Consider the following 23,810-nt stretch of genomic DNA (forward strand, 5'->3'; position numbering starts at 1 on the left):
GCTTTATATAACCGATTGCCACTCACGTAGCTACCTACCATTTTAGAACTGAGCTTGTTAAATGGGGCCCAATTATGCCCTAAGGAAGACATGGTGATCACTATGTCCCACTTCCTGTCACAGTAGAAGAAAAAGATTTTTTTTTTTTTCCTTTCCAAGATGGGCTTATACTCAACTGTGGCTCTTTCCTGAATAATAGATAGAGTTTTGCTGCCGGTCCAGGAGGCTCAGTTGAAATCATTGAAGGTCACAGAGAAAGTTAGCTTCAGATCCTCGAATGTTTCCTCTTCTAGATTTTGATTAATTTAATTCATTTCATTTTAATTCACTGTAATGTAATACTTAATCCTTGATTTCTTCTCTGAGCTGAATCACACAAACACACAGCAGCTGATTGGACTGCTCTTACCTGGCCTTACAGGAATGGAACATGATGTGCTCTATTGTTAATATTTGTTCGCTTTGAAAAATGTAGGGATAAATATATTTTTTAGCTATATTTATATATATGGTATTGCAATATCTTTACTGATATTGGCAATTTATGTTTTATGTCAATATATTGCGGCATATTCAGTTTCTGTAAGGGTGCATACGTTGGAGTGGTTTGATATTGGCAATATATGTTTTATGTAAATATATTGCAGCATATTCAGTGTCTGTAAGGGTGCACACACAAGAGTGGTGTGAGGTCCTCTAGTCTTCAGTTGTGGTTTGTATTTTTGCAGTAGCTGTGTCTGGCTGGAAAACAGCCCGTGTGGTGAATTAGTGTTGATGAATTACCCAGATGGCACCTGTGTGTGGAATTTGCTTGTGCTCACGCTCAGTTCATCAGTCAATGAGCCAATCAGGTGCTCACGCCGTTCCCGTAGGGTGCATCTGTTGCCGCACACACTCTAAAAGCCTGCTTGTTTCCTCTTGCAGTTCACTTTGGGAAAGTACAGTATAAAGTGCCTGTCCAGTAGCCAATTTCCATGCAGCCCATATGCATTAGGAAGGGTTTTAAGATCTGCGGTACATTGCCTCTGTACATTTGATATATTTTATCTCGGGGATGGATTCTGGGGGTGGGGTTGCACCTGGCATTTGTCCCCCCCCCCCCCCTTCCCCCATTTGGAAATCATTGACAAATACAGATGGAATGAAGGTGCAGGTAGGGAGTGTGGTGGTGGTGGGGGGGGTGGGGGACAGCAGAAAGCACATAGAAGGTGTGGGAGAAATGGGGATTTATACCTGTTGTGAAGCTCAGTGTCACTGCTTAAGGCTGTTGTGTAGGGGCTTGTCTACGCTCTTCTCTACCGGATCTTTGTTCAGTAACTCCAGCTGAGGCAGGGGAGGGGGGGAAGCCTGTTCCCGCGTCGTACCGGTTACCCTGGCTCAGTGGTCTAATTAGCCGCGCTCAACAGCGGCGGTTCGCTAGCCGATTAGATCAGCTTCACATCACAGGCGGCTTTCAAGAGCAGCGTTGGGCGTCTGTGAGCTGATGCACAAACGGCGCTATAATGCCGGGTCACATAGATGATCAGGGCTAATTGGGTAATTAAGAGCAGACGCCGGTGCTGGTATGGAATCCCGAAACACACTTCCCTTCAGCGTTGGGCTCCTCTCCTCCTGAGCTGAAGTGACTGCGTCCATCATGTTGGGCTGGAATGAAAGGGTTTTTTTTTTTTTGTCTTGGCACCTCTCTCTGGGATCCACAGCCAGCCCTTGTGTGAGTGCCATGTCATTGTTTAAAGGCCTGGGCTTTGTCATTTCTAAGGCTTTTGCTTACACCCCTGTTTGCTTGCATAAGCAACTAAAAGTAAATCGAACGGTCAATTTCAGATACTGACAGTCTCGTCTGTTTAAACTCAGGAAGCCGACTTGGACAAAGGGGACATGGAATCAATGCTGTGCGACGGACATGCCTGCTTCCCTGTACCGCCCGAAGGCTGTGGGCTTAAAACCATGGTGAGTTACTGCTTCTCCCCCTACAGGAAACTTACTTAATCTTTACATGAGTATGTTCGATTGGCTTTATGCGATGTTAGTGTGCTCACTGGAACAGCTTGAGGGCAGAATGTTATTGTATACGGGTCACATGTATTTTTATGTATCCTGCCCCTCCTCCCCCCCCACATAGCAGCTGGCCGCTAAGTTAGCCAAACGTAGAGCAGCCAACACCTCTCCTATAAGCTGGGACGTCCCATGTGAGTCCTGTATCTCCCCACGTCCCATGCCCGCCATCGATGTATTACTGCGACACATTAAAAAAAACAAAGCAGGTGACTGAAAAACCAAAGCCCACTGGACAGCACTTTTGTGAATACCCTACAACATCAGTTTGGTGTGTGGCAACCACATGCTGGATGTAGTAGAGATCATAATGATTGCGTTATTGCGTTTATTTGATAAATATCCACGTCCAGCTTGCTGGCACCACGTGCCTGAGACGCTTAAATGAGCTGGGCCAAACTGGCCTAAGGCTGCTGACTGTGACACTGTGCCCTGTGAGTGCATGGGTTCCCTTCATTTGGGACAACTTGCCCCGCTCAGGACACTGTTGCCCCCGCTCAGGGCACTGTTGCCCCCGCTCAGGGCACTGTTGCCCCCGCTCAGGGCACTGTTGCCCCCGCTCAGGGCACTGTTGCCCCCGCTCAGGGCACTGTTGCCCCCGCTCAGGGCACTGTTGCCCCCAGAACTCCAGGGCGGCTGTTGTCCGCCCCCCTCCGGACACTGTTGCCCCAACTCAGGGCGCTGTTGCCCCCCCTCCAGACACTGTTGCCCCCCTCGGTCTCCCTTTGAGGCGCCGCTCTAACCAGCCTATCTGATATCACCCCTTAGCGGAGACCTGTTCGGAGGGAATTCTGGGAAATCCCGCAGCCGGCGGCTCCCTCCCGTGTGTACGAGCGGGCTTTCGTGCTCCTGTCTGCAAATAGCTTTAATGGGGAAACAAATTATCCACACGACGTGATTTTCTGAGCATAGCAATTAAAGTATCTGGTGAGACCAACCGGCAATTTGCAAAGTGAGAGAACCCAAACTTGAAACGCAGCCTCGTGTTGTGATGCTCGTATTAGGAGCTCGCAGTGGTTTATGTTGCGCGGCCGTCAAAGGTGTTTTTGGCAGCCTGTAAACCGACTTACAGGTGCATTACTGCCACCTACTGGTGTGGAGTGTGAGGACTACAGGGCAGATTACTGTGAATCCTAGTTTCTCACTGGGAGCATTGCATATATTGCACATATTGCACATGCCAGAATTAAGGCATGGTAGGTATGCCTTGGACTGGATGATTCAAAGCTACAAAAAATTATATAGCATTTTTCCCACTTTCAGATATTTATTTATATATGAAAAATATTACACACCTTTAAAATGTCTTTATACTTTTAAAAACATATTTACAACAGATTGCAGTATTTCTATTAGGGCTATTCTACATTAGAAATAAGTTGTGGTGCCCAGTGCTTATACATATTGTAAATAAAAGGAAAAAATGTTTTTTTGAATTCCCCTGAGTATTCAGTAAAGTATTGGAACAAATAATACATCAAAACACCTATAAAAGAGCAGGGCTTGTTGTCTCATTTTTATTAGATGGAAAATTTCACCCAGTTATTTAAAAATCTCTTTTGCAGGGTGTGGGGTGGGGTTGGAGGGGGGTTGGGGGTCCCTGTACAGGAAACACATTAAAATGCTTAACGGCCTTGCCCAGCTCGCGCAGAGCCTGGGAGCTGCTGTTAGGCGGTATTGACCGGAGCGCGCGGATCGATGGTGCGTGCCGGGTTCTGAAGGGGGGGCGTAGTGCTTTACGGGTCCTCTCGCTGGAGCGCGCGCGCGCCTCTCTCCTCTGCTTTATGCTTCCTCTGACGTCGTGCTGACCCAGCGATTGGCTGGCGAGCTGGACGCCGTCCCGCCAGGTGACGCGCTGCTGCTGCTGCTGCCGCTGCGTATGTTTCCCGCAGTCAGCACAAAGGGAGCCGCCTCCCACTGTGACGCTGTGTTTATACGCCCCTGACCCAGCTTCCCTGGCCCCACACAGCGCCAGTGATTGTCTGAGGGCTGAAGTGCGGAGGTTTAGGGTGTGGATACCTTGAGCTTTTAACTGTATGCACATGCTAGGAGCACTACCATGCGTTATTTCCATCAGGTGTCATTTTATGTCATTTACACCTTTTTTATTTACTTATTTATTTTATTTCCCTCAAAGAAATGAGAAAATCTGGAAAGCTGTGGATTATTGAAAATCTTGCAAATAAATTCAGTGGTAAATATCATGCAGCCAAACGATTTGTAGCTTCTGACCGCAGCTGTGAGCTTTTATATAGGGAGTTTCCTCACTTTTATCTGCAACGCTAATGTTCGTTTTGAGAATGAGGAGCTATGCAGGCCCTGTTTAGGTGGCATGGGTAATGCAAACGAGCTCAGCACTACTGGGACTGCTCATTTTACCGTCTCCACCCGTTTTGGCTGATTTACTGTCTGCAATGAAGGCGTCTGCACCCGTGTGGATGGGGCGGAGCGAGGGGGGGGGGGGGGCATGTCAGTAAAGACGTTTGGGAGGGTGTTAATTCGGTCTGTAATGACTAGCTGTGGTTTTAAACCGCACAGACCACCCCTTAACACAGAAGCAGACACCCGGTGCGATTTTGCATGCAATGACACACAAGACTGTTTGATAGAGGCTGAGAGAGAGTGAGAGATGACAGTGCAGACTGTACGGAGAGAGGAGTCCCGTGTCAGTGCTGATCTCAGGTCAGTTTGCTGTCCTCTCGATCCGCTGCAGTCCTGCCCAGAGAGGGACCTCCTGCAGCACCCCACCCACGCTCAGCGCTATCGGATAGCATTGATTTCTGGGATACTTTGGGGTGTGTTTCAGGGAGAAGAGCAGGAGAGTAATGTTTTGATGGAGCCAAATCTTTTGGGGGGGGTGGGGGGTGATAAGTGGATGTCAGAGCTGGGAGCTGGGGATTTTTTTGTGCGCGCAATCTTTCAGGAGATTTCGACATTTACATTTTTATTTCAGAAAACTGCAGACCTGTCCTTTTTTCTGTGGATTTCGGTGAGGCGGAGATGTCCTGTGATAGGGAGGGTTTGCAGGAGAACGTGTTAGCTGAGAGAATGTTCCGGCACAGCCAGGCTGTCTGTGTCTATGGACAGGGATGTTCCCTCATCAGGAAGCACTCATTCAGCAATGTCTCAGCTGCCATTAGCAGGCTTTGTTCCAGAACATTCTCTCCTGCTGTCAGCCATCTATGGGTGTGAGCTTCTGCCACACCCAAGTCCTCTGCCTTTGGTTGAGACATTTAGGGTGTGAAAAGCGGTACTTTCTGACTGATCACATCCCTGTATAGAGCATGCCCCCCTGAAGCAGCTGTGTGGTGCCATTTTATGTGACCTCACACAACAGCGTCATTCAGCTCTGTCTCAATGACACAGCAGCCTCAGCCCACCGCTGCTTTTAACTATGAGTCCCCCTTAATCCTCCTTAATTCTGCTTAATTCTCTATGTCACTCTACCTGTCCAACAAGCACACGCTTCCCTCAGATTGACGAATTGATTGATTGATTGATTGACTGACTGACTGACTGACTGACTGACTGACTGACTGACTGACTGACTGACTGACTGACTGACTGATTGATTGATTGATTGATTGACTGATTGATTGACTGACAGGCTAGTTGACTGACTGATCTGCGAGCGGCGCAGAGTGGGCGAGTGCTGTCATCTGATTGGTCTGTAGCTCAGGTTTAGGAGCTCTGGTTTACTCCTTTCAGCCGGTGTATGATGGTGTTAGTAACCATGGAGCTGTGAGTGTGTAAATGAAACTGACCCCCCAACTGCAGGATCTGAAGCCCCCCCCCCAGACTTAACCCCCATTTTTCAGCCTGACAAGACGGGACACCCTGAAGAAATCCCATTAGAGCTCCATTGTTCTGTCCTTACGTTTCCTTCAGTGAGGCTGAAGAGCGGTCTGTGCAGTCTTAAGCACACAGGGCTTAACATCGCTCTCCTGCTCTCCTGCTGTCCAGAGAGCAGCAGTAACTGCTCCTTTCAGGGATTCTGCACCGCTTCTGGCTTCAGCCACACCTGCTTTGGCCTTCAGATTCTGTTGATCGGAACCTCTGATACAGGTCAGTTAATGAGGAATACAGGTAAGGTATGGAGGGAGGCGTACAGGTGTAGATAAGGCCTCCCTGCACCGCCCCACTCTTCCTTGCTTGTCTCCACACACATCCTCCCTTCATTTGTCATCCTCCATAAACGCGTGTTCTTCTGCTTCCTGAGTAATGCGGTTTTGTTGGCAGATGCATGATGGGTAATTTCACTTTGATGTTGCGGTTCCCTGTTGGCCTCAGATATATCCAGCATATCAGAATAAGTTCCCACGGGAATATCTGTCTGCGCTATCCCAGGCTTGGGTAGATGGATTCAGTAATCACCCTCACAATGGAATGAGGAAGACACAGCAAATCGATATTGTTATTTGGAAATGTGTCTGTGAATGCTTCCATTAAAATGCATGCGCCAAGGATGCACAGCCTACGCGCTGCGCTGTGCTGAATGCCTGCTCTATCTTACTGCCTCTACCCTTAATGCGCGTGGAGTTTCAGACTGAGTGCACATTACATTACATTTATTTGGCAGAAGCATTTATCCAAAGCGACGTGCAGTAAGTGCATACCGAAGGTCATGGGAACAACTACAAAACACAGGTCCAATAAGGTACAATATTCATTTTGTAACCGTTAATCATAGCCATAAACACAGTGTACTTACTCTATGTGCTCTGTCTTACGGTTGTGACCTTAGTGCTCATGTAGTTTCAGATTGATTGTAGTTACTGTGTACTCTTACAGTAATCTCACTGTTGTAACCTTATGTAGATGTATTCATGTTTGAGTTTATAAAACGCTGTGTTAGATTTGTCCCTCTCTCTTGAGGACACATTGAGAGTTAGGGTTTGTGTTTCTAAAGTCACACATCCCCTCCACCCAAAGGCAGTTCACTTTAGTTTAGCTGAGCAGAGGGGCTGTCCTCGGGAATCAGCGGGATCAGCACTTTACCGGGCTGCAGAACACTCAGTGTTTGGGTGGGTTAGCGAGCGCTAGCGCTGGAGGCTGCAGAACACATGCAGAATTTGGCTAGCTTAGCGAGCGCTGGACATTGCAGAACACATGCAGCATTTAGCTAGCTTAGCGAGCGCTGGACATTGCAGAACACATGCAGCATTTAGCTAGCTTAGCGAGCGCTGGACATTGCAGAACACATGCAGCATTTGGCTAGCTTAGCGAGCGCTGGACATTGCAGAACACATGCAGCGTTTGGCTAGCTTAGCGAGCGCTGGACATTGCAGAACTCATGCAGCGTTTGGCTAGCTTAGCGTGCGCTGGACATTGCAGAACTCATGCAGGTTTGGCTAGCTTAGCGAGCGCTGGACATTGCAGAACCATGCAGCTTTGGCTAGCTTAGCGAGCGCTGGACATTGCATAGCACATGCAGTGTTTGGCTAGCTTAGCAGCGCTGGACATTGCAGAACTCATGCAGCGTTTGGCTAGCTTAGCGAGCGCTGGACATTGCAGAACACATGCAGCGTTTGGCTAGCTTAGCGAGCGCTGGACATTGCAGAACTCATGCAGCGTTTGGCTAGCTTAGCGAGCGCTGGACATTGCAGAACTCATGCAGCGTTTGGCTAGCTTAGCGAGCGCTGGACATTGCAGAACTCATGCAGCGTTTGGCTAGCTTAGGGAGTGCTGGACATTGCAGAACTCATGCAGCGTTTGGCTAGCTTAGCGAGCGCTGGACGCTGTAGGCTGTCCGTGTCGGCCGTACCAAGCCCTGCGTGCCGTTTCTGAGCTGCACTGAAATGTTTTCTCACTGTCAAGTCTGTTCGTGTTCATCATAGAGCATCTTTTTTTCCAGACACGCCCAGCGCACCACTCTCTTCTTCAGTTACCAGCTGGTGTCAACAGAACCTCCCACCCACTCCTGCACCACTTGTCTGGGGCCTAATTAAGGAGATGAAGGGTCCAGCGGAGCCTTATCAATTAATGCTCCGTAAGAAACGCTAATAAAAAAGGCGAATAAGAGCAGGGGATGGCGGTTAGGCGGGTGTGGGCTATCGGTGATCCTCAGTGTTAGTGGTAGTCAGCAGTCCCTCCGGCCCCCTTAGCGTGTTGTTAGCGTGTTCCGGGGGTCGTGCTCTGCTTGTCTCCCGCTGGGTGGTTAGCGGTGCGCTGCCGGGCTAGCCCGTCGTGACCCTGCTGCCTGGGAAGCCAACACAAACCCTGCTGTCTGTTCGCTCGCCCCCCTGCTGTGCGATGACATCCCCCGCAGGAAGTGAGGCTTCGCGCAGCCCGAGCAGCACGCTGTCGGTGTGAGGCAGGTGAACTCGCGTCTTCGTTTTCACACGAGCGCTAACACACCAGGTCGGGATTCCAAAAGCAGCTGATGTAATGACAACATCAAAGGCAAGGACTGCGTGCAGCGGTGGAGAAATATACCATCAGCTTTGGGCGTTGGATTAAAATTTGAGTGGGACCTCAGAAGCTCGCTCTCTCTGTGGTGTGAAAGCTCCTGGCAGGGTTTGCTGATAGCCTGCTCTTGGAGCTTGTGCATGTCCCACACATTTCTGAGCCAGGCTGAGGACAGACTGAGGGGACTGTTCAATTTAACCAGAGCACCAGATTACTATGTGATCCTCTCTTGTGTTTGGCTTTATTTATGAAAGCAGTGACATTAGGTGTGGGATTAGGATGCAGTGGTCTAAATTTAGGTGACATCTACCAAGTAATTTGTTTTTGGATAATTCGTCTTTTATAAATGTAGATTTGGGAATGTTTACTGTACGATGTTTAAGTGGCTGGCTAGCTCTGACCCTGCTGGAAACGGTCAGTCTTTCAGGTTGTTTTTGCAATGGGCAGTTCTCTCAATGTGTGGAGAAATTGAACGACCTGCCTGCCGTTTTCAATCCATCTTGACCAGGAATGGATTATTGGAGAGCTTTGAGCGTCTTTGAAAGGCTGAACAGCTAAGCCTCTTGTGATGGCTGCCTTCTTGCTTTTCAAGATCGCAGAACACCGTAACACCTGCATAATTGAGTTGTCTAGAGGAAACTAATATTGAGGAACAGTGGAGCATAAAAAGGTCACTGTGTCCTTGTGCGATCATAAATACAGTATTATAGCTTGTCGCATAAATTACAGGGTTGAAGATTAATGTTGCATGCAAGTGTTTTTATTTTTTTCACCATGTTGAATAGCCATAGATTTCTTTCAAAGTGAACCTCTAGAGTGAACCCAAGAAAAACTAATGAGGTCTCATCAACATGGACTTTCATTTTTTATTTTTTGTGGTCTGATCACAGTACAATCAGATGAGGAGCTATGCTGATGAGAATCAATCAGAAGTTAACAAATGTGAAGGTGAAACACTGAATGCAGGTTTAATCACACGATGATGTAGTGCACAGAAACTTGGTCTCGGCTGCGTGAGACGTGCACTACATCACAACCACAGAGAGGAGAAATGAATGAGCAGACCGTGTATTACTGTTCATCTCTGAGTACCAGTGGCACTTAACTCTACATGGCTAGTCAGCAGTTTGTGCACATGAATACTGACTTTTATTTATTATCAAAGTTTTCCAAACATCATATCTTAAAAAAAGGCACCATTATGATGGCCCGACTGCATTCGTGTATTTTTAGATGATGCATCATATGCGATGCTTAATATTTCATCAGTCCATAAATATTAAGGAGGCGGTTATGATGTGGGGCAAACCCAGGCCATAGATCTGCAGGGGTTCCACAAAACCCCCGAGCGTTTACCCTGATTCAGCTTTTCATCATACAGCTGCAAAGCAGGGCGGTTTAATCAGTTTTTTTTAATAATGGTGATGAACTGGTGGGCGATGTGGCCGTCCGCTCGATGTGCCAGCCTATCAGAGAGCACGGAGGAGTCTGCGTTCGTGCGCTTTGATGCAGATGCTACGTTTAACCTTGAAAGACCTTCATTGCGGGGAATGCTGGACTGCGGTACCGTTTCACAGCTGTGCCTCTACTGCCCTCTACCAGCGGCATGTGGGAACTGCAACCAAGCGCGTAACAGCCTTCGAGGTTTGACCTTACGACCTGTGTTCATTCTGAGTATCACCCTGAAGAGGGAAACTGTGGCAGCGGAGAATAGTTTAGATGTGTGTCCCTACCCTGGGCTGTGTGGGTCTTTGTCTTTGTGTGACATCACAGTGCAGTGTTGCTCTGTTCATTGTTAAAGCGTGTGCCTTTTTCCCTCTGCATGGCTTTGATCTTCCTCACAAGAGTTCAGCATCACTTGTATTGTATGTACAGAGTTCAGGGTACTTGTATTGCAGAAAACGAGTGTAGTGTTTACGCCACGCTCGCTGTTGCAATGCCTGGCTCTCAGTTATATTTACAGTGTGCAGTGAAAGCCAGCCTCATCAGAAAGCACTCTTTCCCAGTGAGAGAGAGAGGGAGGGAGAGGGAAGAAAAGAGGGAGGGAGGGAGAGCGAGGGTGAGGGAGAGGTGCAGGGGTGGGGGGGAGTGGGGGATGTGGTGACCTCATCGCTCTTGGCGTGGGTTTATTCAGGAGATCTCTCCGATATGGATCATTATCCAAATGGATGTGGAAGCGGAGGCATCGCGGTGCTAGAACGCTCTCTGGCGCTGGAGTGAGACGATGATGATGATGATGCTGTCTGGGCGAAGATGAGCCGCTCAGCCGGAGACGCTGTCAGGAGATCGCACGCGCACCGAAAGGGCGTCCCGCGTCCAAATGACTTCCACTTACGCTCCGCTCTTACATCCCCTTCCGCTCTCCATGAGCCTTCGCTGATCAGTAATTGTATTTGCTCGTGTCTGCGTTTTTTAAGAGAGTAGCGTTTTAAAGCATATGTTGTTTTGTGCCTGGTCACAGGCATTGAAATGGCGTTGGATATGTGGGGTTTTTCTCCCCCTCTGTGTGCCTGAGTACAGGCCCCTCCTCCTGAGCACGGAGGGGGAGGAGCTTGTGTAATTATGATGATGCTCGTGTGGCAGACCCTGCGTGTCCCGTGGAGGTGAACAGGGCTCTGGCTGTGCCCCGAGCCCCAGAGCTCGCTCCGCAGCTCGTTAGCACCCAGCGCGGCCAGGACACAGCCCAGCGGCGCGGCCGCGGGACGTCCCGGACCGAGGGAGGCACCGCGGCTGGCCCCGGCAGCGCCCGCGCCCACGTAGTGCTGCGTCACGGCCACCCCCCCCCCCCTCCCCAGCGTGGAGCTGCGCCGCGCTGCTCTGCCAGTCCCGCTCTGCCAGTCCCCGCTCTGCCAGTCCCGCTCTGCCAGCCCCGCTCTGCCAGTCCCCGCTCTGCCAGTCCCGCTCTGCCAGTCCTGCTCTGCCAGTCCCGCTCTGCCAGTCCCGCTCTGCCAGTCCCGCTCTGCCAGTCCCGCTCTGCCAGTCCCGCTCTGCCAGTCCCGCTCTGCCAGTCCCGCTCTGCCAGTCCCGCTCACTGCCAGACCCTGCTTGCCATGTTCATCAGGAGTCGGCTAGCTGCGCTGCTCTGCCGTCGCTCTGCCAGTCCGCTCTGCCTAGTCGCTCTGCCAGCGGGCTGACGCACAGCTCTCATGGCACACTGTAAAATCAGACAGGGCAGTTGCTGTGCTGTGCTGGTGTGCTGTGCTCTAGTGAGTGTGTGTGGGGGCTGAGGGATAGCTCAGGAGCACACTAGTGCAGTGGATGTTGTGGTGTGTGTGTGTGTGTTAGTGAATGTGTGTGTGTGTGTGAGTGAGTGAGTGTGTCTATGTGTGTGCGTGCATGTGTGAGTGTCAGTGAATGAGTGGAAGCGTGTGAGTGTTTTTTTTTTGTTTTTGTTTTTTTTTTGGGTAGACTGGACAGAAACGGAGATTAGCCTGATTAGTGATTAGTGATTAGCCTGAAGCAGAGAGACTTTAGAGCAGTAAGGGTTTTTTTATCACTGCTGAAAGGGCATTCTGAGGGTTTGGCAGCACCAGGTCCCATGACACAGAGTGAACCATCACCATTCTCATCTGATCTAAAGCACGGAGCGCTCACGCCTTGTGCAGCATTTTATTCAGATCAGTGCTGTGAGCTTCAGCAGTGTGAGAATTCCTCATTAACAGGCTTTGCTGGTTTCTGCTGTTATGTGGCAGTCAGCTCATCCGTTAAGAACAGTCAATTACACAGGTGACTCACCTCTCCCGGTTTCGGGTGTGTGAACGGTTCGCTGACTTTAAGCTGCAAACAGGCCGGCCCAGGTGAGCTCTGTTCTACAGTGATGTTTTTCTCTCCAGGTACTGAGGACATGTTGTGTTAACGGGGCACGGTCTGTCAATCATAGCTAACTGACAGTTCTCATTACCACGCCCAGACGGTTCGGGTGAACTTTTATAGTGGGAAATTTAGGCTTAGAAAAATACATTTTAAAGTACATTGAAATGACTGAATAATAAAAAAATTATGCACATTTGTTTTGTTGTTGCCTAAAGACAACTGGGAAGTGTCACGTTCAACCACCATGGTACTCCTTTAACTGAGTTTTCACTTATTTAGTTTTCATTGAGCTGCTCATGGATTAAAGATCTTTCTGTGACATCTCTACCTCCAGTGGAGTATTAATGCTTTCTGCTGAACAGAATAGACACCTTTGGACGAGTATTTGCACTCATATAGAAGGTAGAGAAAGATGTTGTTCAGTATTACATGTCAATATCTGCTCTCTCAACAAATTTTCTGCTGCTGTTTCGACCTTAATTTGTCTCTTCGGTTATTATTCATTGCCCCACTGAAGAGCTTATTAGCCTTAATCAATAAAGCCAAATACTTGTATATTGTGCTTATTTATTCAAGGGGCCCAAGGAAATGAAAATACTTTGTGAAGCATCTGTTATTCGCTTTTCCCCAGAAACACAATAACGTGCAATATATACAACCTCTATAGCAGAGAAGTGATATACTTTTGATTAAAACCATCAATAGATAACCCCATTTTTTCCTTTTATACAATCTAGTATTACAATCATAATCTGTTCATGATATAACCTTCAGTTTTATATCTTGGGAACAGATGCAAATATCATGGATTTCTGCTATATTCATAACTCACGATTTAATGGTGATTAACAGTTATTTCAAATGGCTTTAATTTGGGTAACCCTTAAAACTCAAACAAATAGCCAAAAACCAGTATGTAATTTTACTTAATACAGTTGAACTATGTTACTTATGCACAAAACGAGAATATAATACAGAACATACAGGACGCGTAGATATTGCAACTCTATTTAAATCATACGTGCATTCTGTATGATTACAACTAACGTGAATTTTACATGCATGGGTGATTACTGACAATGTATACATTTAGAATATTAAACAAGAAACGGAATCACTGCTGAGAACGCGTAAGGTTAGAATTTGCAATCTGCGCATTTATTTATTTATGTATTTATTATTATTATTATTATTATTATTATTATTATTATTATTATTATTATTATTATTTTATGTGCTGCAGCCATAGAGTGCATGAAGTTCAGTGGCTACAGTCTCATTGGCTACAGCCCTACTGCGGAATTGTCTTACGTCGTGAGATCGTATACGCGATAAAATCGCGACGGTGTAAGTTTGAGGAAAAGAAAAGGCTGAGAACTGGGAGGACCGAACAGCATTGCAGAACACAAAGGTATTATGGATGTTGACTCGATCCTCTAAGAACGACGTGTATGTTCGTTCGCCTCGTTCAGTTTACCGTCACCTGACCTTTATCGTCTATGTTAAACTTTATCAACCATCTAGCGAGCACACGGGTTTTCACCAATTCGAAGTTGGCTAGCCATGTAGCTAAATCGCAATGTGTGACACGTTGCTAGCTAGCTAACCGTTCGTGTGATTACTTCGTTTCCAGTACTGTAACGCAGGTGGTTAGCTAGCGAATGTTGATGTTACGAGTAGCTGCAAACTCTGAAAGTGAAGGTAATGATTATCAGTCGTAAAAACGACCGTTTCTTGCGTACTGTAATATTAAGTAGGTCACCGGCGGCTGTCTTATCTGTATTTACACCGGAGTTATGGCATTGACTTACTGTATGACAATAAGTCACCCTCATGGTCGCGTCTCATTGCGTTACGGGCAGTGCTGTATAATCCCTCCATTTGTTTTTGTTTGGTGTCTGTAAAATGTGTGCATTTATGTAACTTGAATAGTTCGCTATGTAGCTCGCTCGGTATAGTTATGAATGGGGGGGAAACATCGCTTCACATGATTACAGTATATGGTAGGCCGTGTAAACACCCCTCAGAAACAACAAACCACATAGCCTATATACTTTGCGCACTTGAATGCTACAGTACATTTACAAATGGATGCAGTTACAGTATTTCGGTTGGAAACTCGGAGAAGTGCCGATCTGTTGGCGCTATATATGCGTGGGGTTGGCTTCACTGCCAGCGGTGTAATGGTTTGGATACAACAGTAGCGTTGAAAGTTAATTAGTGATAATGATCTGATTTATGACCTATATCGGTATTTGTGGTCTGTTGGTACATAACCCGCCTGTTTGTCCATAGTTACCTAATGGATATGCTTATACCAGGGGCGCGGGAGAGATTTTTGAAGTGGGGGGGACCAAACTGAGCAAAAGAAAGGTCTCAACTTTTAAGCTTATACAACTACCCCAGTCCGGGGGGACGGATAGGGGTCCCTATGAAACTGGGGGGGGGACGTATCCCCCCCGTCCCCCCCACCATCTACGCCCCTGGCTTATGCACTACCCAGGCATATTTCAGTTCTGCAATAACTATCATGTGGTGGGGGAATTTAGCTGACAATGCTACAGACATTTATGACGAGACTACCTCTCGAGTTCAGGCAGTTGATGTGATGAGGGAAATTGACAGACATGCTGTATGTTAGAGCCTAACTTGTATCATATTATACACCTTTATAAACATTTCCTTGCAATCAGTTTTTTTATTTATTTTTGTTTGTCAGTGGCTTGTTGCAACTGAGTATGCTGGAGACCGTTTGTGTACACAGCAAATGCAAGCTTGGTCTTTGTGCTCACGGTTTCATAAGCCCTGCTCTGCACTCATGTTAAGGTGCTTTGGGCCCATGCATGTGGCCCGTGGGAGTGGGCCAGGGTTTAAGGCCTTTGTGTTGCTGCTCCTCACAGCGCTATGTGAAATATGCTGGTTGTGCTCATGCCCTGGGGCTAAAGCTCCTACATGTGTATTTGCGTATATAAGTGTTGCTATTTTGATGTTTTTCCTGCTCTGGTGCCATTTAAAGGTCATCTAGGGTCGTGAATCCTCTTCTTTTTTAAAGTGTACACAGTGACTCCAAGGGCAAAGTGTTCTCCACTACTCAAATAAAACTGAACCAAAGCAGAAAACTGGCCACTGATTGGATATGCTGTGTAAAAAAAAAAACAAACAAAAAAAAACATCAAGACTGCGAGATCTTTTGTGGCAGCCATGTGCCACACTGTACAGGCATCCCTGCTAACAGTCTGTCTCTCGCCTCTGTGGGGGAATGAAGTCAGTCTGGACTCTCCCTCTCATATAAGCCATGACCTAGGACTTTCCCTCTCATATCAACCATGAGCCAGGACTCTCCCTCTCATATCAACCATGAGCCAGGACTTTCCCTCTCATATCAACCATGAGCCAGGACTCTCCCTCTCATATAAAGCCACCACGCAGGACTTTCCCTCTCATATAAGCCATGAGCCAGGACTCTCCCTCTCATATCAACCATGACCCAGGACTCTCCCTCTCATATCAACCATGACCCAGGACTCTCCCTCTCATATAAGCCATGATATAATATATACAGCCTGTAGTATGCAGGAATCTGCACCAGTCACATTCCATCTGTAAGCCCTCCTCTTCCACACAGCCCTTGGGGGTGCATGCCGAACGTGGGCTTGGTGTTCATCCGTGGCCCTGGTTTCACAAACCCCTCAGTCAGGTTAGCGTGGGCGTTCGTAATGATACGGAGAGCTGTGGCATAAAGAAATAACTATGACATAAGGATCTGATCAGTTTAACAAATACCCGGTTGTAATAATAGGCCTGGGGTGCCCAACCCTGTTTCAGGAGATTTCCTGTCCTGTAGGTTTTCACTCCAACCATAATTTTGCAGATGTGATTCCACTAATCGGCAGCTCAAGGAGATCTCTAGCTGCTGATTGAGGTGTGCTTTGTTAGGCTTGGAGTGAAAGCCTGTTGGATGGTAGAACTCCAGGTGCAGGGCTGGGCAGCCTTGCAGTAAGCTGTAAATACAGACACTAATGTGGCACCTCATGGTCAGTTAAGTAAACTGTTTGGGCAACTCTTAATATGATGTCTGGGAGTTTTAAAAACTTCCAGACGTTGACAAGGGGAATTACTGCACTGGTTTGTAAGAACTTTGTAAAGTGGTCTTGGTAACAGTCCATTTGAACATGGTACATCAGCTGCTATTCACAGATGTAGCTGTATTTAATAGTGTTGAATAATTGGAATAATTTGTTGATGTTTTGGATTTATGTTAAAATGTCTCATGGGCACTGCCGTTCATGTGCTTTTTGTCCACTAGGTGGTGCCATAAGAACTAGATTCTGCTGTCTTGGAATTCTAAGAAGAATAGTTCTCTATTGTATCTTTGTCTTCAGTTGGTTTTGGTCTGGGTTTATGGGAAAGGTTTGGAAAGTATTTGATCAGATGACACTTGCATTGAATATCCAGTACTGCAGGCAATGTGTGTTAGCTGAGTAATGTAGCTGCTGTCCAAGGTGAATTTAAAAAAACAAAAAGATGTCCATGTGATTAATGTTGGAGTGCTGTGTGGCTATGTAAATTATGTCTGTGTATGTCAGTACAGTATAAAATAGATTTCATCACAGGCTCTAAGATGTGCCACTGACTGCAAATTCTTGTGCTTTTGGGGGCTTAAATAATACTCATGATTCTCCACTTAATTTTGTCAGACAACAGGGAGCGCACTTAGTATTACTGTGGTAGCCTACACTCGACATTTAGAAGCCCATACAAAGAGATGTATACTGTATGGACACTGAATGGCGTCACGGTAACACCCAATCCTGCTACCATCCACACAAACCACCCCCCCCCCCCCCCCAGTGATGTCATGGAATGATTCAACATTTTTTCCTTCTGTGAGGTGGGGTTAGACAGCGTGAACTGAAGGTCCTGGACGGCTGGCTTTTAAATGTTAAATACACAAGCCGGAGAGAGAGTCCTGTAGTGCCACGTGTGCACAGACATACCCAGCCCACCTGGCAGTGTGGAATCCAAACGGACCTGCCTGACAGCCAGCGCGGCTGTACCGCACTCAGCCTGAGACTGAGACTGAGACTGAGGCCCCACCCGGAGCTCTCTCACTAACCCTCACCCTCACCCTTTGAGCTGGAGAGCTCAGTCAGTGTCTGGCTTTACAGTGGAGTAATACGACTCTATCGGGTGTGTGCACAGCCCCAGGTGAAGGGCATCTGTTGAGCAATACGTAGCCGCAGGGCCTGTTTCCAGGTGGGTGTGTCCTGATGAGACGGAAGCTTATCCCGTGTCCCGTAAGTTACGGTGAGAAACGTGGCCGTGGGAGTGGCTTCCCGCTGTCGCATTACAAGGAGGTCAAGCGCTCAAATTTCTGAACAGGATAAACCTGTGAATTAACCCAATTTGTGTAAAAAAATAAAAAATAATGTATTAACTGGCAAACCCCCTACGAAACATGTTTTCCAGTCTGTCAGTGCATTTTTAGTTAATTCACTAGCTAACAGTGATCCATCTGCAGTGTTTCATCAGTTCTGTGGGTATACCCTAGTGTACTAGCTGCTGTAGCCTTGCAGCATAATATTGTGGCCTAGTGTACAACCTACTGTATCCTTGTAGAATTATAATATGACCTAGTGTACACGCTACTGTAGTTTTGTAAGTTAATATTGTGGCCTAGTGTGCAAGCTATTGTAGCCTTTTAGCATTATAATATGACCTAGTGTACACGCTACTGTAGTTTTGTAAGTTAATAATGTGGCCTAGTGTGCAAGCTATTGTAGCCTTTTAGCATTATATTGTGGCCTAGTGTACAAGCTACTGTATCCTTGTAGCATTATAATATGACCTAGTGTACAAGCTACTGTAGTTTTGTAGGTTAATATTGTGGCCTAGTGTGCAAGCTATTGTAGCCTTTTAGCGTTATATTGTGGCCTAGTGTACAAGCTACTGTAGTCTTGTACCATTATAATATGGTCTAGTGAACAAGCTACTGTATCCTTGTAGCATTATAATACTGTTATAAGAGTCTTGTGCTTTTATATTTCTACATGCCTACCTAACTCAGAAAAGCGTGGGGGATGAATTTCATATTTTTACTGGCACACAGTGCTTCCTTCAGAATCAAGTTTTCACATTTTAGGTTCTATTTTCCACGTGAGTCAAGTACTAGTACTAGTACGCTAGAATCCTACCGCCTGTCAAATATAAGCATAATGATTACAGTATATAAATAAAATTTAACAAATCAGAATTAAAAATGTGAGTTGCTATAATAAGGTAAACTGTGTTAAGGGGCTTGTGAAGGGAGATGCTCAGTGTGGCTATGTGCTGTACGTAGCTGTGCCTGGGAGTGTTAGGCTAGGAGTTCAGGACTGCTGCACTCCTCAAGATGACTGGCTGGTCTGTCTGTTCCCTCTGGCCATTTCTGCTGCTTAAAAAAAAGAAGATAAGGTTAAAAAAAAAATTAAAGGTCACATTCCATCTACGTCCGGTGGCACCATGTGACTGCCCCCCCCCCCCCCGGCTCTCTCGCTCCGCGTGGTTTCAGAAGCCGGTCGCTAGCCGGTTTCCACCCTCATACAGGGCAGACCCCCCCCCCTCACACAAACAGAACATGTTGGTCATGCACAGTGTGACAAGCACAGCAGCGTGACTGAGCTGTCACTGCTGCCGTTTGGGGTGGGGGCCTTGCCAGTTTGGAGGTCAGGTCTGTTTATCCTTTTCTGTGCCCCGCCCCTTATCTAGTGTTCACACTATCTGTCCTGAGCATCTGTGCACAAGTGCATCCGTTTTAATACAGCAGCACAGAGGCCTGTACTGAAACCGTTCAGTTTCAGTACTGTGCTCGAGCGAACAGTGACAGTGCCCTTAGGAATCAAACCGGCAACCTCTGGGTTACAAGCCCAGTTCCCTACCCCTTATATCACACTGCCACCGTTGTTCTCTTATTCAGTTTGTTAAGCTTCTCTCGTGTATGTTGATATCTTGACCGGCGTTCTCTCATTTGAAGCATTGTTAAATGCTTGATGCCTAGCTCTGCTATTTGGCTCCTCTTGTGCAGGGTGGAAGTTAGCGATGGTTTTCTGATATTCAGTGTTGTAATGCTTTTCCTGTGATGTCAGAATGTGTAAACCACAGTTTTGCCCATGAACCAAATCGCTGGATTGATTAATGATGTTTAGCTGAAGTTCATTTGGATTGTGGTCTGGTTCTGACATCATTTTTCTTTGTTTGTTATAAGAGGGAGCCTTTTTATCAGAATGAAGGAAAAGACAGCTTATGTCATTATTGTCTAGTATGTTTTGTAGCAGTCTAAATCTGCTAAGCGTAAAGATTGTTTTCAAAAAATATGATTGGAGTCGGAACAGGCAGCGATATACTGGAAAACTGTCCTGGGTATATTCCTGCCTCTCACCCAGTGTGTGCTGGGATAGGTTCCAGCACCTCCCCCAACCCTGACCAGGAATAAGCGGATATAGATAATGGATGGATGGGTGAAATCGGAACAGGGATTCGATAAGGAGAATCTGAGTCAACCTTAGGCCCACCACCTGGTATGGAATCTGGCCTGTACCAGTTCAGAATCAAGTTGTGTGCACTATCAAGAGCTTAAAGGGGAACTGTGTGTGTGAATTAGTGTGCACTGTTAAGAGCTTAAACCTTAACTGTGTATGTAAATAGTGTGCACTATTAAAAGCTTAAGGGTGCCATATAGGTGCTGTGTGAGATGTGCTGAAGTACATACTGTACTCTAAAGGCTTGTGTGTAAGCTTTGTCAATCTTAAACGTGTCACAACCGTTGGGGAGTGCTGTGTGTCTATGTCTATAAGCAGCTACAAGGATGTGGGCGGTTTCAGGTGTGTGTCTGTGTGTGTGTGTGTGTGTACGTGCACACGCTGCATGTATTCTTCCTGATGTATTCTGCTCAGCTAGAGAGGAGGTCTGTGTGTGGGCGGAGCCTGGCAGGACAGCTCAGCCTCCCGTGGCCAATGGCGGCGCTGCATGCAAATGAGCAGGGGCGGCGCCGTGCCTCGGGGAGGCTGGTGCATTGTGGGGAGAGCGGCTAGCGCAGACTCCCTCGCAGCACACGAGCGCGGAGCAGCCAGCTAGCGGGAGAGGGCCCGGGGTGCGGCAGAGAAGAGCAGCGCTATGTACTCCGCACACACAGGCAGGAACCCTCACGTAAGTCCTCTGCCTTTTGTCCTCCTCGCACTCCCCCTTTTCTCTCTCTCTCTCTCCCCCTCCCTCCCCATCCCCTGCTCCCTCGGCCGAGCAGCCTGAGCAGGCCCTGCAGGCAGGCCGGTGATGGAGCGGAGCGGAGGGGAGGGGGTGTGGTTGAGCTGGGGGACGGAGGCTTTTTTAATATCCTCTGGATGGCGAGTGGGGCTGCTCTTGTTCAGCTCGGCTGCCTGTAAATGAATGACTGTGGGCCTGTCCAGCGCATGTGATCAGTGGGGTGTGGGTGTGTGTGTGTGTGTATATGCGTGTGTGTGTATGTGCGTGTGTGTGTATGTGCGTGTGTTTGTGTGTGCACGTCCGTGTGTTTGTGTGTGAGAGCGTATGTGTGTGTGTGCATGCGTGTGAGAGTGTGTGTGTGTGTGTGTGTGTGTGTGTGTGTGTGCGCGTGTGTGTGTGCGGTGCTGTGCCTGGCTGGTTCTGTGCTTTATACGCCTTTTTAATGTGTGGGGCTGGTCTCTGGTCTCCATAGGCTGTTAGACCTTCTCCCTGCTCGCTCTCTTGTGTGTTCCTGTCTTTACATGTCTGTCTGTGTGTGTGCCTGTGTGTGCCCATGTGAATGAGAGTGTGTGCAGGCATGTGTGCATGTGTGTGTGTGTGTGTGTGTGTGTGCCCATGTGTATGCAAGTGTGTGCGTGCGTGTGAGTGTAGGGCTGTGAACAGAAGGACAGGCCTTGTGGCTGAGTGGTGTATTGAGGGCCTGCTTTATTTTGTGCAGGGCTGAGGGGGGATGGGGTGGGGGCGGGGTGTTTTATTGCGCCCCCCCCCTCCCCTTCACAGAGCCGGATCTGAGCACAGTGCAGTGCGTCACAGGCCCAGGGGTTTGCCTGCTTGTCTTAATTCCACACCCTGATGGGACCTCCGCAGAAGTCCTCTTCCATAACGCCCACGCCCGAGGGTCTGGGAGCACCTGCTGAAACTAAAGCTGCTGCAGGAGAAACCGTGTAGCAGGAGGAACCATACAGCAGGGGGCCGTGGAGCAGGAGGAACCATACAGCAGGGGGGACCGTAGAGCAGGGGGACCGTATAGCAGGGGGGCCGTGGAGCAGGGGGACCGTAGAGCAGGGGACCGTGGAGCAGGGGGACCGTAGAGCAGGAGGACCCATAGAACAGGAGGGACCATAGAACAGGAGGGACCATAGAGCAGGGGGGACCGTAGAGCAGGAGGATCCGTAGAGCAGGGGGGACCATAGAACAGGAGGGACCGTAGAGCAGGGGGACCGTGAGCAGGGGGACCGTGGAGCAGGGGGACCGTAGAGCAGGAGGACCGAGAGCAGGGGGACCGTAGAGCAGGGGGACCGTAGAGCAGGGGGACCGTAAGCAGGGGGACCGTAGAGCAGGGGGACCGTAGAGCAGGGGGGACCGTATAGCAGGAGGGACCGTATAGCAGGGGGGACCGTATAGCAGGGGGGATCGTAGAGCAGGGGGGACCGTATAGCAGGAGGAACCATAGAGCAGGGGGGACCATAGAGCAGGAGGGACTGTAGAACAGGGGGGACCATAGAGCAGGAGGGAGCATACAGCACCTCTCCGGCTTTGACTCAGCCTGTTTGACTGCAGAGCACACAGATTTAACAGATAATAACTTTCCCCTCTCTGTTCTGTGTCTGACAGCAGTGTGTGCAGGCTCCTCTGTGCTCAGACTTCCCTCTCTGATGAAAATCTGAAGAGAAAGCCCTCGCAAGGGTTGCGTTGTGTCTGCAAGCTGCTTGTTAAGCTGACTGAATGTGTGATTTATGCGTGAGCAGGCCCTTCCATGTGGCTGTGATGTGCTCCTGTCTTATGCAGTAACGGCACATTTCGACAGTTGATTTTTCAAAGCGGTTCCATTTTTCAAAATAGAACTATCCTGTGAGCGATTTCTCGAGTTCTCAGAAAGGAAGTTGGCGCTAGGCCTCAGAAACTGAATATAAAAGACATTCGACTCCAGCATGCACATTAAAGAAGCACATAAAAGCCACCATTTCAACACTGCAGTTTGAGTCCGATGGACACCACACGCTCCAGAAGTCTAACTCCGTTAAGGTGTGGGAGGTGCTCTGTCTGAGTACGCAGTTTTCTGAGTGTTGGTTAATGCCAGTGGCTAAGCAGAGCTTGTGTGTTGTAAGGAATTCCCCTGCGTGGCAAACCTGGGCTCCTCACTGGCCTGTTTCCCCACACAGCTCTGAGTGCTGTACCGCACATGAGCCAGTGTGCAGAACTGCTTATTTCAGATACTCTTTTAATTTACTGTGATTTCCTTCTCTTCTGCCGAGAGGAGAAACTGTGTGCTGTACGTCTCGCATGGAAACTCTACAAACGGGGAAAAGTACTGGATAATGTTTGTGCATCTTGTTGCTAATCTCAGAGAGATGATTTTTTTTTGTCTTTATGAATTGTGTTGTTTTGTTATCATGAACATGTTTGAAAGGGTAGCCCTGGAGATGAGCTCTATCAGTTTTTTTCACCGTCCGCTTTTGCAATTGTGTGAAAGTGTTTGAGCAGAATTTCCAGGCAAACAGGCCAAGCACAAAGGCAGTCATTTCAGCGCTGTTTCTGATTTGGTGCCATGGTTTCACTCGTGTTGAGTCATGATTGTGTCTCTCGGGGACTTGTGAATTGTGCAGTGAACACGGCGGAATGTTCAGTGTTAAGGGATTCATTCGCCTCTCCCAGAGTTCCTGAAGGGAACGCACGTTCTGTTATCTGCGTTTTAAACGTTTTCATGCGCAGATATGTCACAGCTCTCTCCCTCTGTGGTCACACACGTTTGAGGAGGGCTGTGTCCTTTCCCAGCATTCCTGTACGGTCTGCTTGGCGCTCTCTCTGTCCAGTGAAAGGGCTCGCTTTGGATTTTGGTCAGGCACTGTGTAAATCTGTTCACTTTTTTCAGTCCTTTTCTGTCCACTATGACACAACATGGTCAACAGTCCAGCTAAGCATTGTGGGTAGGAAAGGATGACTACTCGAACAGCTTACAGCTGAAGAAAGTGTTTGGTCTTTTCTTTAAGGACAATATTTGAACTTGTCTTAAATAAACATTAGGATAGGCTCTAGTTCCTTGTTATGCCAGGACGTAGAAGCGGAGCCAAGTTGTTTGCGGTTATAACAACATTTCCAGCGTAGCTGCCGATAAGTGACTGATTGGTCCGGTGTTGCAGATTGTGGAGTTCCATCGTCCAATCAGAAGTGGCCATTTGTTTGTTGTATTTACACAGATAACAGACTAACCACATGTACGAATCCTGCATTCCTTCTGTCCCCCATTTCTTCTTAATGGCAGGAGGCTCAGGTCGGTTACAGGAGATTCCTGTGTT

The 23,810-nt window shown here is 47.9% G+C and overlaps 1 protein-coding gene across 11 annotated transcripts in view; it reads left to right on the plus strand.

Moving 5' to 3' along the window:
- The window catches only part of gne (glucosamine (UDP-N-acetyl)-2-epimerase/N-acetylmannosamine kinase), a 107,774-nt gene that overhangs the window by 68,420 nt on the left and 15,544 nt on the right, over positions 1-23,810 (plus strand). For 6 of the 11 annotated variants that reach the window (XR_010330294.1, XR_010330295.1, XM_064337551.1 and 3 more), the window contains one exon: positions 1,855-1,950. Coding sequence is in view for 7 of the 11 variants with exons in the window: in XM_064337549.1 (XP_064193619.1) it covers positions 1,855-1,950 (96 nt within the window). In the remaining 4 variants the exon portion in view is untranslated. Of the gene's footprint in view, positions 1-1,854; positions 1,951-13,585; positions 13,688-18,861; positions 20,461-23,810 lie in introns of those variants that run through there. The other 5 variants (XM_064337554.1, XM_064337555.1, XM_064337552.1 and 2 more) reach the window with 4 other exon arrangements.

The sequence above is a fragment of the Anguilla rostrata genome, chromosome 5, assembly GCF_018555375.3.
Source record: "Anguilla rostrata isolate EN2019 chromosome 5, ASM1855537v3, whole genome shotgun sequence".
Lineage (NCBI taxonomy): Eukaryota > Metazoa > Chordata > Actinopteri > Anguilliformes > Anguillidae > Anguilla > Anguilla rostrata.